The 14,023-nt window shown below is 45.6% G+C and overlaps 1 protein-coding gene across 1 annotated transcript in view; it reads left to right on the top strand.

Moving 5' to 3' along the window:
• Window positions 1-14,023, top strand: part of LOC124037541 (switch-associated protein 70-like) — a 37,974-nt gene that overhangs the window by 10,307 nt on the left and 13,644 nt on the right. Inside the window, exons 3-7 of the mRNA XM_046352344.1 lie at window positions 1,130-1,303; window positions 5,795-6,022; window positions 6,413-6,559; window positions 7,176-7,284; window positions 7,595-7,776. Coding sequence (XP_046208300.1) covers window positions 1,130-1,303; window positions 5,795-6,022; window positions 6,413-6,559; window positions 7,176-7,284; window positions 7,595-7,776 — 840 coding nt within the window. The remainder of the gene's footprint in view (window positions 1-1,129; window positions 1,304-5,794; window positions 6,023-6,412; window positions 6,560-7,175; window positions 7,285-7,594; window positions 7,777-14,023) is intronic.

Raw genomic sequence — 14,023 nt, 5'->3', positions numbered from 1 at the left:
CAACACCCATGGACTCCCCATGCCAAATCCAACACCCATAGACTCCCCATGCCAAATCCAACACCCATAGACTCCCCATGCCAAATCCAACACCCATGGACTCCCCATGCCAAATCCAACACCCAATCCAACACCCATGGACTCCCCATGCCAAATCCAACACCCATGGACTCCCCATGCCAAATCCAACACCCATGGACTCCCCATGCCAAATCCAACACCCATGGACTCCCCATGCCAAATCCAACACCCATGGACTCCCCATGCCAAATCCAACACCCATGGACTCCCCATGCCAAATCCAACACCCATAGACTCCCCATGCCAAATCCAACACCCATGGACTCCCCATGCCAAATCCACCCTAACAAGTAAACAGTAGGAGTTCTCTGTTTAACAAGTGGCATGGAGCTGCAGCTTGGACTATTGTTTCCATCTTCCCTATCTAATAAATTCTCAGCGAATTTAATGTTGTTGTTTTTCCCTGTTCAGAGAAAATAGTAAATGAAGTTGTTAGGTTTATGTTCCGTCCTGCATCCTGATATTACCTGGTTCTGACCACTGCATGATGCTGTTCCTGCTAATAGATGGTGCCATTGAACTCCCCCTCTAAATGTTAAAGGGATCGATCACCCAAATGACAAAATGACATATTGGATTCCTTACCCTGTAAGCGGTCTATGGACAAGATACGACAGCTACCCATGCTTTGTTTTTGTTTACCTGGCCACTGTTCCAAATGCTAACATTTTAGTATTTGTGGCACAAATCCAATACAAGTCAATGGTACTATATTAGCTTTTTCGCTCTTCATATCCAAATAACATCATTGAGTTTTTGGATACTTTAGCATGAAAATGCTAATAATAGTGGCCAGGTCAACTGTTTACGAAAAGCAAAGTTTCTCCTCATTCTGTCCTATGAATTTGGTTTGATTCATGTGTTAATCAAACCTACACTGAATTTATGGTCTTCCATGCCATGTTTAACCTTAACTTTAGTATAAAGAGAAGAGTGAAGATGTCCTTAGTACAGAGTCAGCTTATTGTGCCTTTTGCTGTCTTTTTCTCATATGAAAAATGCCGGTCTTCAGCCAAGTCACCTGACCTGAGACTGTTCCTAATTGCAGGTCCAGGACAACTTTGACCGGCAGGACTTTAACAGAATGTGCTGGACCCTGTGCGCCCGTAAGAACCTCAACAGAACCCACCTCCTCATCTCTGACGAAGACGCTTTCAAGATCTGGTGCATCTTCAACTTCCTGTCTGAAGAGAAATACCCACTGGCCATTGTCACTGAGGAGGTGAGATTGGACAGGGGCTGTGTTCGTTGGGCACCAAATAGAGGAAAACCGACTGAAACAGGCAGGGACTGTCCAATAACAAACGCTCATTTCCATTTTCTGTTGTAAAAGGTTTTAAAACGTTTGTGTCAAGTGTCCCAATGAACATGACCTGGGCTCTAATGCTGGCACATTTAGCCCCAACACAAACCTGACTTTGTTTCCAAGTTTAGTTTGATTATTAACAGATCAGTTGTACAGATAATCAGTCTGAAACTCAAATCAAATCAAATTTGATTTGTCACATACACATGGTTAGCAGATGTTAATGCGAGTGTAGCGAAATGCTTGTGCTTCTAGTTCCGACAATGCAGTAATAACCAACAAGTGATCTAACTAACAATTCCAAAACTACTGTCTTATACACAGTGTAAGGGGATAAAGAATATGTACATAAAGATATATGAATGAGTGATGGTACAGAGCAGCGTAGGCAAGATACAGTAGATGGTATCGAGTACAGTATATACATATGAGATGAGTATGTTAACAAAGTGGAATAGTTAAAGTGGCTAGTGATACATGTATTACATAAGGATGCAGTAGATGATATAGAGTACAGTATATACGTATGCATATGAGATGAATAATGTAGGGTATGTAACATTATATTAGGTGTCAGGTTTTGGCCAGGGTTGTTCCGGTTTTTGGTCACTAGATGCCCCCATTTGTGCCTTTTGACCTTTTGTTTTCCCTTGATCCCCATTATTATTTGCACCTGTGCCTCGTTTCCCCTGATTGTATTTAAACCCTTTGTTTTCCTCTGTTCTTTGCTCTGTGTTTGTATGTTAGCACCCAGCCCTAGTACTCTGAGAACTCTTGTTGATCCCGGTGGACTCTCTTGTGGAATTCTGTTTTTTGTTCTTGTTTGTTTGTTTTTTGAGTATCTTTTGAGGCTTTTTGTGCTTTACCATCCACCTTGTGGATTTACCTTTTTTGTCTTGGAGGATTACCTTTGTTCTGGTAGGATTCCTTTTGAGGTTGTGGAGTTACATGTTTTCCTGAAGAACTTCACTTTTTACTTCATTAAATACACCGTCTCAAGTACTGCTGTGTCTGCCTCATCTTCTGGGTTCTGCCAACTATTCGTGGCTCAGTTGGTTAAGTGACTGTTTCTCACTCCGGAGACCCGGGTTCGTAACCGGGTCCTGACAATTAGGTAGCATTGTTTAAAGTGGCTAGTGATATATATTTTTACATCATTTCCCATCAATTCCCATTATTAAAGTGGCTGGAGTTGAGTCAGTGTCAGTGTGTTGGCAGCAGCCACTCAATGTTAGTGGTGGCTGTTTAACAGTCTGATGGCCTTGAGATAGAAGCTGTTTTTCAGTCTCTCGGTCACAGCTTTGATGCACCTGTACTGACCTCGCCTTCTGGATGATAGCGGGGTGAACAGGCAGTGGCTCGGGTGGTTGTTGTCCTTGATGATCTTTATGGCCTTCCTGTAACATCGGGTGGTGTAGGTGTCCTGGAGGGCAGGTAGTTTGCCCCCGGTGATACGTTGTGCAGACCTCACTACCCTCTGGACAGCCTTACGGTTGTGGGGGGAGCAGATGCCGTACCAGGTGGTGATACAGCCCGTCAGGATGCTCTCGATTGTGCATCTGAAGAAGTTTGTGAGTGCTTTTGGTGACAAACCAAATTTCTTCAGCCTCCTGAGGTTGAAGAGGCGCTGCTGCGCCTTCTTCACGATGCTGTCTGTGTGAGTGGACCAATTCAGTTTGTCTGTGATGTGTATGCCAAGGAACTTAAAACTTACTACCCTCTCCACTACTGTTCCATCGATGTGGAGAGGGGGGTGTTCCCTCTGCTGTTTCCTGAAGTTCACAATCATCTCCTTAGTTTTGTTGACATTGAGTGTGAGGTTATTTTCCTGACACCACACTCCGGGGGCCCTCACCTCCTCCCTGTAGGCCGTCTCGTCGTTGTTGGTAATCAAGCCTACCAATGTTGTGTCGTCCGCAAACTTGATGATTGAGTTGGAGGCGTGCATGGCCATGCAGTCGTGGGTGAACAGGGAGTACAGGAGAGGGCTCAGAACGCACCCTTGTGGGGCCCCAGTGTTGAGGATCAGTGGGGTGGAGATGTTGTTGCCTACCCTCACCACCTGGGGGCGGCCCATCAGGAAGTCCAGTACCCAGTTGCACAGGGCGGGGTCGAGACCCAGGGTCTCAAGCTTGATGACGAGCTTGGAGGGTACTATGGTGTTGAATGCCGAGCTGTAGTCGATGAACAGCATTCTCACATAGGTATTTCTCTTGTCCAGATGGGTTAGGGCTGTGTGCAGTGTGGTTGAGATTGCATCGTCTGTGGACCTATTTGGGCGGTAAGCAAATTGGAGTGGGTCTAGGGTGTCAGGTAGGGTGGAGGTGATATTGTCCTTGACTAGTCTCTCAAAGCACTTCATGATGACGGAAGTGAATGCTACGGGGCGGTAGTCGTTTAGCTCAGTTACCTTAGCTTTCTTGGGAACAGGAACAATGGTGGCCCTCTTGAAGCATGTGGGAACAGCAGACTGGTATAGGGATTGATTGAATATGTCCGTAAACACACCGGCCAGCTGGTCTGCGCATGCTCTGAGGGCGCGGCTGGGGATGCCGTCTGGGCCTGCAGCCTTGCGAGGGTTAACACGTTTAAATGTTTTACTCACCTCGGCTGCAGTGAAGGAGAGTCCGCATGTTTTCGTTGCGGGCCGTGTCAGTGGCACTGTATTGTCCTCAAAGCGGGCAAAAAAGCTATTTAGTCTGCCTGGGAGCAAGACATCCTGGTCCGTGACTGGGCTGGTTTTCTTCTTGTAGTCCGTGATTGACTGTAGACCCTGCCACATACCTCTTGTGTCTGAGCTGTTGAATTGAGATTCTACTTTGTCTCTATACTGACGCTTAGCGTGTTTGATAGCCTTGCGGAGGGAATAGCTGCACTGTTTGAATTCGGTCATGTTACCAGTCACCTTGCCCTGATTAAAAGCAGTGGTTCGTGCTTTCAGTTTCACGCGAATGCTGCCATCAATCCACGGTTTCTGGTTAGGGAATGTTTTAATCATTGCTATGGGAACGACATCTTCAACGCACGTTCTAATGAACTAGCACACCGAATCAGCGTATTCGTCAATGTTGTTATCTGACGCAATACAAAACATATCCCAGTCCACGTGATGGAAGCAGTCTTGGAGTGTGGAATCAGCTTGGACCAGCGTTGGCCAGACCTCAGCGTGGGAGCCTCTTGTTTTAGTTTGTCTGTAGGCAGGGATCAACAAAATGGAGTCGTGGTCAGCTTTTCCGAAAGGAGGGCGGGGCAGGGCCTTATATGCGTCGCGGAAGTTAGAGTAACAATGATCCAAGGTTTTTCCACCCCTGGTTGCGCAATCGATATGCTGATAAAATTTAGGGAGTCTTGTTTTCAGATTAGCCTTGTTAAAATCCCCAGCTACAATGAATGCAGCCTCCGGATGAATGGATTCCAGTTTGCAGGGTCAAATAAAGTTCGTTCAGAGCCATCGATGTGTCTGCTTGGGGGGGAATATATACGGCTGTGATTATAATCGAAGAGAATTCTCTTGGAAGATAATGTTGTCGACATTTGATTGTGAGGAATTCTAAATCAGGTGAACAGAAGGATTTGAGTTCCTGTATGTTTCTTTGATCACACCATGTCTCGTTAGACATAACTCATGATATAACATTGTTTTCCTCTTCCGTATCAACGATACCTCTGTCACAATAAGGGAGTAGGTTATAGGTAAAGAAGTATTGTTCAGATCCACTGTTATATTGTACTCCTTTGGGGAAAGACCATCACCATTGCCCAACAGCTCTCACAGAACAGGAAGTTAGCAGCTTGCTGTTAAATTACAACACGGCATGATTTATTATAAGGTCATTAATGGAAACTGTGTGTAGTTTCATATAATTATTGCTGTGAGGATTATTACTCCTTTTTATTATTCCATATAAACACATGTGGCAGGTAGCCTAGTGGTTAGAGTGTAGAGGTGGCAGGTAGCCTAGTGGTTAGAGTGTAGAGGTGGCAGGTAGCCTAGTGGTTAGAGTGTAGAGGTGGCAGGTAGCCTAGTGGTTAGAGTGTAGAGGTGGCAGGTAGCCTAGTGGTTAGAGACTTGGGCCATTAACTGGAAGGTTGCTGGATTGAATCCCTGAGCTGACAAGGTAAAAATCTGTAGTTCTGCCCCAGAACAAGGCAGTTAACCCACTGTTCCCCGGGCGCCGGAGACGTGGCAGCCCCCTGCACCTCTCTGATTCAGAGGGGTTGGGTTAAATGCAGAAGACACATTTCAGTTGAATATATTCAGTTGGACAACTGACTAGATATCCCCTTTCCCTACTGTAACATACAGATTGTGTCACTTCAAAGGAAGTATGGGTATTTTCTTTGTTGGTGTGTGGGTATGCTGACCTGTCTGTGTACTCACCTGTGTTTCTTCCCCACCTCGGTCAGATCAAGTACTTCCTGCGCAAGTTGACAGAGGCCATGGGTGGCAGTTGGGTGGAGGAGCGCTTTGAGGACTACAAGCTAGAGCTGAGCATCAAGCAGCAGAGTCTGAGTGCCTGGGAGCTCATCACCCTGGTGGGCACGGGCACCTTCAGCAAGGGCGTGGACCGCCAGACCCTCTCCATGGGCATCACCGAGGTCTTCCACGAGCTCATCCTTGATGTATTCAAACAGGTTGGCACCAGACCCATTTATATCTCCATATCTTGGCACGATGTTGACATCAACCACATTATCGTCCTCCATGTGACCGTGATTGATGGATAGTGTTGACCCGTGTTATGTACTAGCAATACTGTAGCATGGAGTGAGCTTTTAAACACAGCACACCAAAGCGATGGTCAGTCGAGTGCAGTAGGGAGCCATGTTATAGGGACAACATGAATATTGACAATTAGAATCTCATATGCAACACCACAAACTCATCGTGTTGGCTGTGCAGTGGTCAACTAAGCAGTTAATGGGATGGCTCCTGTCAGTTTATCTCAACACAGATATTAACACAAACCGACAGATACATTTAAAATTTAAAAAAGACAAACATACTGTATTCTCTTGATGCAGGGCTACATGATGAAGAAGGGCCACAAGAGGAAGAACTGGACAGAGCGCTGGTTCCTCCTGAGGCCCAACTCCATGTCCTACTACGTGAGCGAGGACCTGGCTGAGAAGAAGGGCGACATCGTGCTGAATGCAAACTGCTGTGTCGAGGCAAGGAACACTAAACAACAACAAACAAGGCTCATACATTCATTTGACAACTTAACCTAACTAGTAATATACACTGAGTGTATAAAACATTAGAAACACCTTCCTAATATTGAGTTGCAGCCCCTCAGAAAAGCGTCAATTTGTCAGGGCATGGATTCTATAAGGTGTCGAAAGCGTTCCACAGGGATGCTGGCCCATGTTGACTCCAATGCTTCCCACAGTTGTCTCAAGTTGGCTGGATGTCCTTTGGGCAATGGACCATTTTTGACACGGGAAACTGTTGAGCGTGAAAAACCCTGCAGCATTGCAGTTCATGAAACACAAACCGGTGTGCCTGCCTAGCACCTATTACCATTCCTCGTTCAAAGACACTTAAATATTTTGTCTTGCCCATTCAACCTCTGAATTGCACACAATCCATGTTGCAATTGTCTCAATGCTTAAAAATCTCCTCACCTTCACTGATTGAAGTGGATTTAAAATGTAACATCAATAAGGGATCATAGCGTTCACCTGGATAGTCTATATCATGGAAGGAGCTGGTGTTCCTAATGTTTTGTATACTCAGTGTACATTGGTGAAAGAGTGACATTTATTTCAGAATTTGTCTTTGCAGTCGTTACCAGATAAGGAAGGAAAGAAGTGCCTGTTCTATGTCAAATGCTCTGACAAAAGCTACGAGATCAATGCTTCGGATAAGAAGAGGAAACAGGAATGGATTCAGGGTAGGACAATTCTCTCACAGTGTAATTTATCTCCTTTTAGTATTATGGAAAGCATGGATTGGACATTTAGACTTGGTTGATAGGTATATGTACAGGGGGGGGTGTTCAGCAGAGCACAACATTGTAGAATGTTCAGATTCAAATATGTTATGTAGAATAGACATGACTCTCTGAAATGATGTAGAATAAGGAATCGCATCAGCTTTACTCATCACATTTCTATCTGCAACGTGCCACAACGTTTGCCTATACTGAATATTTACCAGCCTTGGAACTGACCCCTGTCTGGTATGTCTCCTCTCCATCTCAGCCATCCAGATGTGTCTCAGTCTGCTGCAGTTGGGACGGACAGTGCCGCACCGCGAGTCCCTTCAGAAGCGGCGGGATTTGAGGCAGAAACAGCAGGCGGAGCAGGAGGAGCTGGAGCTTAGGATGAGAGAGCTGCAGACGGCCAACGAGAACAAGCAGCACCAACTGGAGGCGTTGAGGAAGGTGAGCCCAGCCAGCCCACTCACAACGGTCAAAGTCCTCCCTTTGCTACTATGCCTTTTTCACACTACTGAGCTGAGCTAGACTGTGCTGGCCTAGTTATGCATCAACAATGTGAAGAGAGAACATCCAAGCCAGCACAGTAAGGTGGTGTGAATGGTTCTTAGATTGTTAGTGAAGTTATACTCATGACTTCTAGTTAGTCTGTTTGCTGGAACACCCATAACAGTGGGAAGGCAGAGGGAAAGTGTTTCTCTCTACAGATGTAAGATCTTACTTTGATTACTCTTTTGTTGCTTAAAAATGTCCTGCACTGCAGGACATGCAGAGGAGGTTCATGATTTACATAAATTCACTGAAAACTCTCACTAACACACAGTTATACTAACAGCAGGGGAGAGTGGGTATATGTATAATTTTACCAAATATTTAGGAAGAGGTCTGTGAAGGAAAAAAACACGTGAAAAAGTGGTAAGCAAGTTAGGTCCCCTAAAAATATTTTCACCAAGTCAAATGTATTTATTGTTAGAGGTTTCGTGATGCTTGTAAATAAACCAAAGTAGATGATTTTAAAATTGTTCGATACAGTGCCTTCAGAAAGTATTGACCAACTCAAACTTCATTTGCCACATGCAAATACAACAAGTGTAGACTTTACATTGAAATGCTTACGTACAGTCCCTTAACCGACATTGCAGGGGTGGGGGGTGTCAAAGTAAATTGTCCGGTGGCGATTTTTATGAATTGTTCAGCAGTCTAATGGCTTGGGGGTAGAAGCTGTTGAGGAGCCTTTTGATCCTCGACATGGCGCTCCGATACCACTTGCCTTGCGGTAGCACAGAAAACAGTCTATGACTTGTGTGACTGGAGTCTCTGACAGTTTTATGGGCTTTTCTCTGACACCGCCTATTATATACAGTTGAAGTCGGAAGTTTACATACACCTTAGCCAAATACATTTAAACTGTTTTAAACAATTCCTGACATTTAGTCATGGTAAATATTCCCTGTCTTAGGATCACCACTTTATTTTAAGAATGTGAAATGTCAGAACAATAGTAGAGAGAACGATTTATTTCAACTTTTATTTCTTTCATCACATTCCCAGTGGGTCAGAAGTTTACATACACTCAATTAGTATTTGGTAGCATTGCCTTTAAATTGTTTAACTTGGGTCAAACGTTCCGGGTAGCCTTCCACAATAAGTTGGGTAAAATTTGTCCCATTCCTCCTGACAGAGCTGGTGTAACTGAGTCAAGTTGTAGGCCTCCTTCCTCGCACACACTTTTTCAGTTCTGCCCACAAATTGTTTATAGGTTTCAGGTCAGGACTTTGTGATGGCCACTCCAATACCTTGACTTTGTTGTCCTTAAGCCATTTTGCCACAACTTTGGAAGTATGCATGGGGACATTATCCATTTGGAAGTCCCATTTGCAACCAAGTATTAACATCCTGACTGATGTCTTGAGATGTTGCTTCAATATATCCACATAATTGCCCTGCCCCATGATGCCATGTATTTTGTGAAGTGCACCAGTCCCTCCTGCAGCAAAGCACCCCCACAACATGATGTTGCCACCCCCGTTCTTCACAGTTGGGATGGTGTTCTTCGGCTTGCAAGCATCCCCCTTTTTCCTCCAAACATGTCAGGACCCGGTTACGAACCCAGGTCTCCGGAGTGAGAAACAGTCACTTAACCAACTGAGCCACGAATAGTTGGCAGAACCCAGAAGATGAGGCAGACACAGCAGTACTTAAGACGGTGTATTTAATGAAGTAAAAAGTGAAGTTCTTCAGGAAAACATGTAACTCCACAACCTCAAAAGGAATTCCACAAGAACAAAGGTAATCCTCCAAGACAAAAAGGTAAATCCACAAGGTGGAAGGTATAGCACAAAAAGCCTAAAAAAATACTCAAAAACAAACAAGAACAAAAAACAGAATTCCACAAGAGCGTCCACCGGGATCAACAAGAGTTCACAGAGTACTAGGGCTGGGTGCTAACATACAAACACAGAGCAAAGGACTGAGGAAAACAAAGGGTTTAAATATAATCAGGGGAAACGAGGCACAGGTGCAAATAATAATGGGGATCAAGGGAAAACAAAAGGTCAAAAGGCACAATGGGGGCATCTAGTGACCAAAAATCGGAACAACCCTGGCCAAATCCTGACAAAACATAACGATGGTCATTATAGCCAAAGAGTTCTATTTTTGTTTCTTCAGACCAGAGGACATTTCTCCAAACAGTATGACCATTGTCCCCTTGTGCAGTTGCAAACCGTAGTCTGGCTTTTTTATGGCAGTTTTGGAGCAGTGGCTTCTTCCTTACTGAGCAACCTTTCAGGTTACGTCGATATAGGACTCGGAAACTTCCAACTGTAGGTCCAGGATGGCAGGAAGCTTGGCCATGTACTGGGCCATTCGCACCACCCTCTGTAGTGCCTTACGGTCAGATGCCGAGCAGTTGCCCTACCAGGTGGTATTGCAACTGGTCAGAATGCTCTCGATGGTGCAGCTGTAGAACCTTTTGAGGATCTGGGGCCCATGCCAAATCTTTTCAGTCTACTGAGGGGGAAAATGTTTTGTTGTGCCCTCTTCACGACTGTCTTTGTGTGTTTGGACCATGATAGTTCATTGGTGTTTGGACCATGATAGTTCCTTGGACACCAAGGAACTTGAAACTCTCGACCCGCTCCACTACAGCCCTGTCGATGTTAATGGGGGCCTGTTCGGCCCGCCTTTTCCTGTAGTCCATGATCAGCTCCTTTGTCTTGCTCACATTGAGGGAGAGGTTGTTGTCCTGGCACCACACTGCCAGTTTTCTGACCTTCTCCCTATAGGCCGCCTCCCTATAGGCCGCCTCATCCTGGTAATCCGTCTGGCCCAGCAGCTTTGTGAATGTTAACCTGTTTAAAGGTCTTGCTCACATCGGCTACCGAGAGCATTATCACACAGTCATCCAGAACAGCTGGTGATCTCGTGCTTGCTTCAGTGTTGCTTGCCTCAAAGTGAGCATAAAAGGCATTTAACTTGTCTGGTAGGCTCGCGTAACTGGGCAGCTCGCATCTGGGTTTCCCTATGTGGTCCGTAATTGTTTTCAAGCCCTGCCACATCCGACGAGCGTCAGAGCCAGTATAGTATGATTCAATCTTAATCCTGTATTGATGCTTTGCTTGTTTGATGGTTCGTCTGAGGGCATAGCGGGATTTCTTATAAGCGTCCGGATTAGTCTCCCGCTCCTTGAAAGCGGCAGCTCTAGACTCTAGACGGATGTTGCCTGTAATCCATGGCATCTGGTTGGGGTATGTACGTACAGTCACTGTGGGGACGATGTCATCAATGCACTTACTGATGAAGACTATGACTGAGGTGGTGTACTCCTCAATGCCATTGGAGGAATCCTGGAACATATTCATACCCCTTGACTTATGCCACATTTTGTTGTGTTACAACCTGCATTTAAAATGTATTAAATATACATTTTTCTCATCCATCTACACATAATGACATTGTGAAAACCTGTTTTTGCTCATTTGTTAAAACTGAAATACAGAAATATCTAATTTAAGTATTCACACACCTGAGTCAATACTTTGTAGAGCAGTGATTATAGCTGTGATTCTTTCTGGATAAATCTCTTAAGAGCTTTCCACACCTGGATTGTGTAACATTTGCCCATTATTCACAAAAAAAATATTCAAGCTCTGTCTAGTTGGTTGTGTATCATTGCTGGACAACCATTTTCAGGTCTTGCCATAGATGTGAAAGTAAAAACTATAACTTGGCCACTCAGGAACATTCACTGTCTTCTTGGTAAGCAACTCCAGTGTAGATTTGGCCTTGTGTTTTAGGTTATTGTCCTGCTGAAAAGTGAATTCATCGCTCAGTGTCTGGTGCAAAGCAAACTTAACGAAGTTTACCTCTAGGATTTTGCCTGTGCTTAGCGCCATTCCGTTAATTATTTTCATCCTGAAAAACTCCCCAGTTCTCAACAATAACAAGCATACTCAGAACATGATGCAGCCACCGCTATGCTTCAAAATATGGAGAGTGGTACTCAGTAATGTGTTATATTGGATTTGCCCCCAAAAGAAAACTTTGCCACATTTTCTGCAGTATTCATTTAGTGCCTTGTTGCAAACAGGATGCATGTTTTGGAATATATTTTATGATGTACGGGTTTCCTTATTTTTACTCTGTCAATTAGTTTAGTATTGTAAAGTAACTACAATGGTTTTGATCCAGCCACAATTTTATCCTATCACAGCCATTCAGTTCTGTAACTGTTTTAAAGTCAACATTGGCCTCATGGTGAAATCCCTGAGCGGTTTCCTTCCTCACTTACAACTGAGTTGGGAAGGATTCCTGTGTCTTTCTAGTGACTGGGTGTGTTGACACACCATCCAAAGTGTAAGTACTAACTTCATGCTCAAAGGGATATTCAATGTCAGGTAACTTTGTGTGTGGTACAGAGATGAGGTAGTCATTCATAAACCATGTTGAACACTCTTATTGTACAGAGTGAGTCCATGTAACTTATTATGTCACTTGTTAAGTACATTTCTACTCCTGAACTTATTTAGGCTTGCCACAACAAAGTGGTTGAATACTTATTGACTCAAAGACATTTCAGTGTTTCGTTTTTAATGAATTTGTAACATTTTCAAAAAACCTGATTCCATTTGACATAATGGGCTATTGTGTGTTGGCCAGTGACAAAAAAACACACAATTTAATCAATTTAAAATTCAGGCTGCAACAAAACAAAATGTGGAAGAGGTCAAGGAGTATGAATAATTTCTGAAGGTGCTTTACATCAGTTGGTGTCTCTAGCTTAAATATGAGGTCATAAACCTAGCATGAAAGTGCATCCATTTAGCTGTGTGCTAAAATAGTACAAATGTTTCCCTTGGGGTGATTTGAGCCAATGGCCATGGGGTAAGTTGAGCCAATGGCCATGGGGTAAGTTGAGTCAAATTGAAGTGTTTGCTTCCCAGGCGTAATGCAAGGCCCTGTTACCTCATATCCCAGCGACAAAAAAGTACAAAGTGTTTGGTAGGTGTTAAGCCTGAAAGATGATTAAAATTATTAAAAGACAAGAAAGCAGTTGTGATTAGGTAGACTTGTTTGGGAAATAAAGCTAGACATGGTTTTAAAAGGTAGGGGTCAAATTTAATTCTGTGTAGGCAACTTAACTTACCCTATCCCTCAGCTCAGCTCACCCCTGTCCCTCAGCTCAGCTCACCCCTGTCCCTCAGCTCAGCTCACCCCTGTCCCTCAGCTCAGCTCACCCCTGTCCCGCAGCTCAGCTCAGCTCACCCCTGTCCCTCAGCTCAGCTCACCCCTGTCCCTCAGCTCAGCTCACCCCTGTCCCTCAGCTCAGCTCACCCCTGTCCCTCAGCTCAGCTCAGCTCACCCCTGTCCCTCAGCTCAGCTCACCCTGTCAGCCAGCTCAGTCCCTCAGCTCACCCCTGTCCCCAGCTCAGCTCAGCTCACCCCTGTCCCCCTCAGCTCACCCTGTCCCAGCTCAGCTCAGCTCAGCCCTGTCCCTCAGCTCAGCTCAGCTCACCCCTGTCCCTCAGCTCAGCTCACCCCTGTCCCTCAGCTCAGCTCATCCCTGTCCCAGCAGCTCAGCTCAGCTCACCCCTGTCCCTCAGCTCAGTCCCTGTCCCTCAGCTCAGCTCAGTCCCTCAGCTCACCCCTGTCCCAGCTCACCCCTGTCCCTCAGCTCAATCAGCTCATTCACCCCTGTCCCTCAGCTCAGCTCACCTGTTAGCTCAGTTCTGTCCCGCAGCTCACAGCTCACCCCTGTCCCTCAGCTCAGCTCACCCCTGTCCCTCAGCTCCCAGCTCACCTTACCCCTGTCCCGCAGCCCTGTCCAGCTCACTCAGTTCATCCCTGTCCCCGGCTCAGCTCACCTTATCACCCCTGTCCCAGCAGCTCACCCCTGTCACATTCTGTCCCGCAGCTCACCTTACCCTGTCCCGCAGCTCACCTTACCCTGTCCCGCAGCTCACCTTATCCTGTCCCGCAGCTCACCTTACCCTGTCCCGCAGCTCACCTTATCCTGTCCCGCAGCTCACCCTTATCCTGTCCCGCAGCTCACCTTATCCTGTCCCGCAGCTCACCTTACCCTGTCCCGCAGCGCAGCTCACCCTGTCCCGCAGCTCACCTTATCCTGTCCCGCAGCTCACCTTATCCTGTCCCGCAGCTCACCTTACCCTGTCCCGCAGCTCACCTTACCCTG

Source organism: Oncorhynchus gorbuscha, linkage group LG06 (genome assembly GCF_021184085.1).
Source record: "Oncorhynchus gorbuscha isolate QuinsamMale2020 ecotype Even-year linkage group LG06, OgorEven_v1.0, whole genome shotgun sequence".
NCBI lineage: Eukaryota > Metazoa > Chordata > Actinopteri > Salmoniformes > Salmonidae > Oncorhynchus > Oncorhynchus gorbuscha.
Note: the sequence above shows the minus strand (reverse complement) of the source record. Positions and strands in the feature narration are given on the sequence as shown.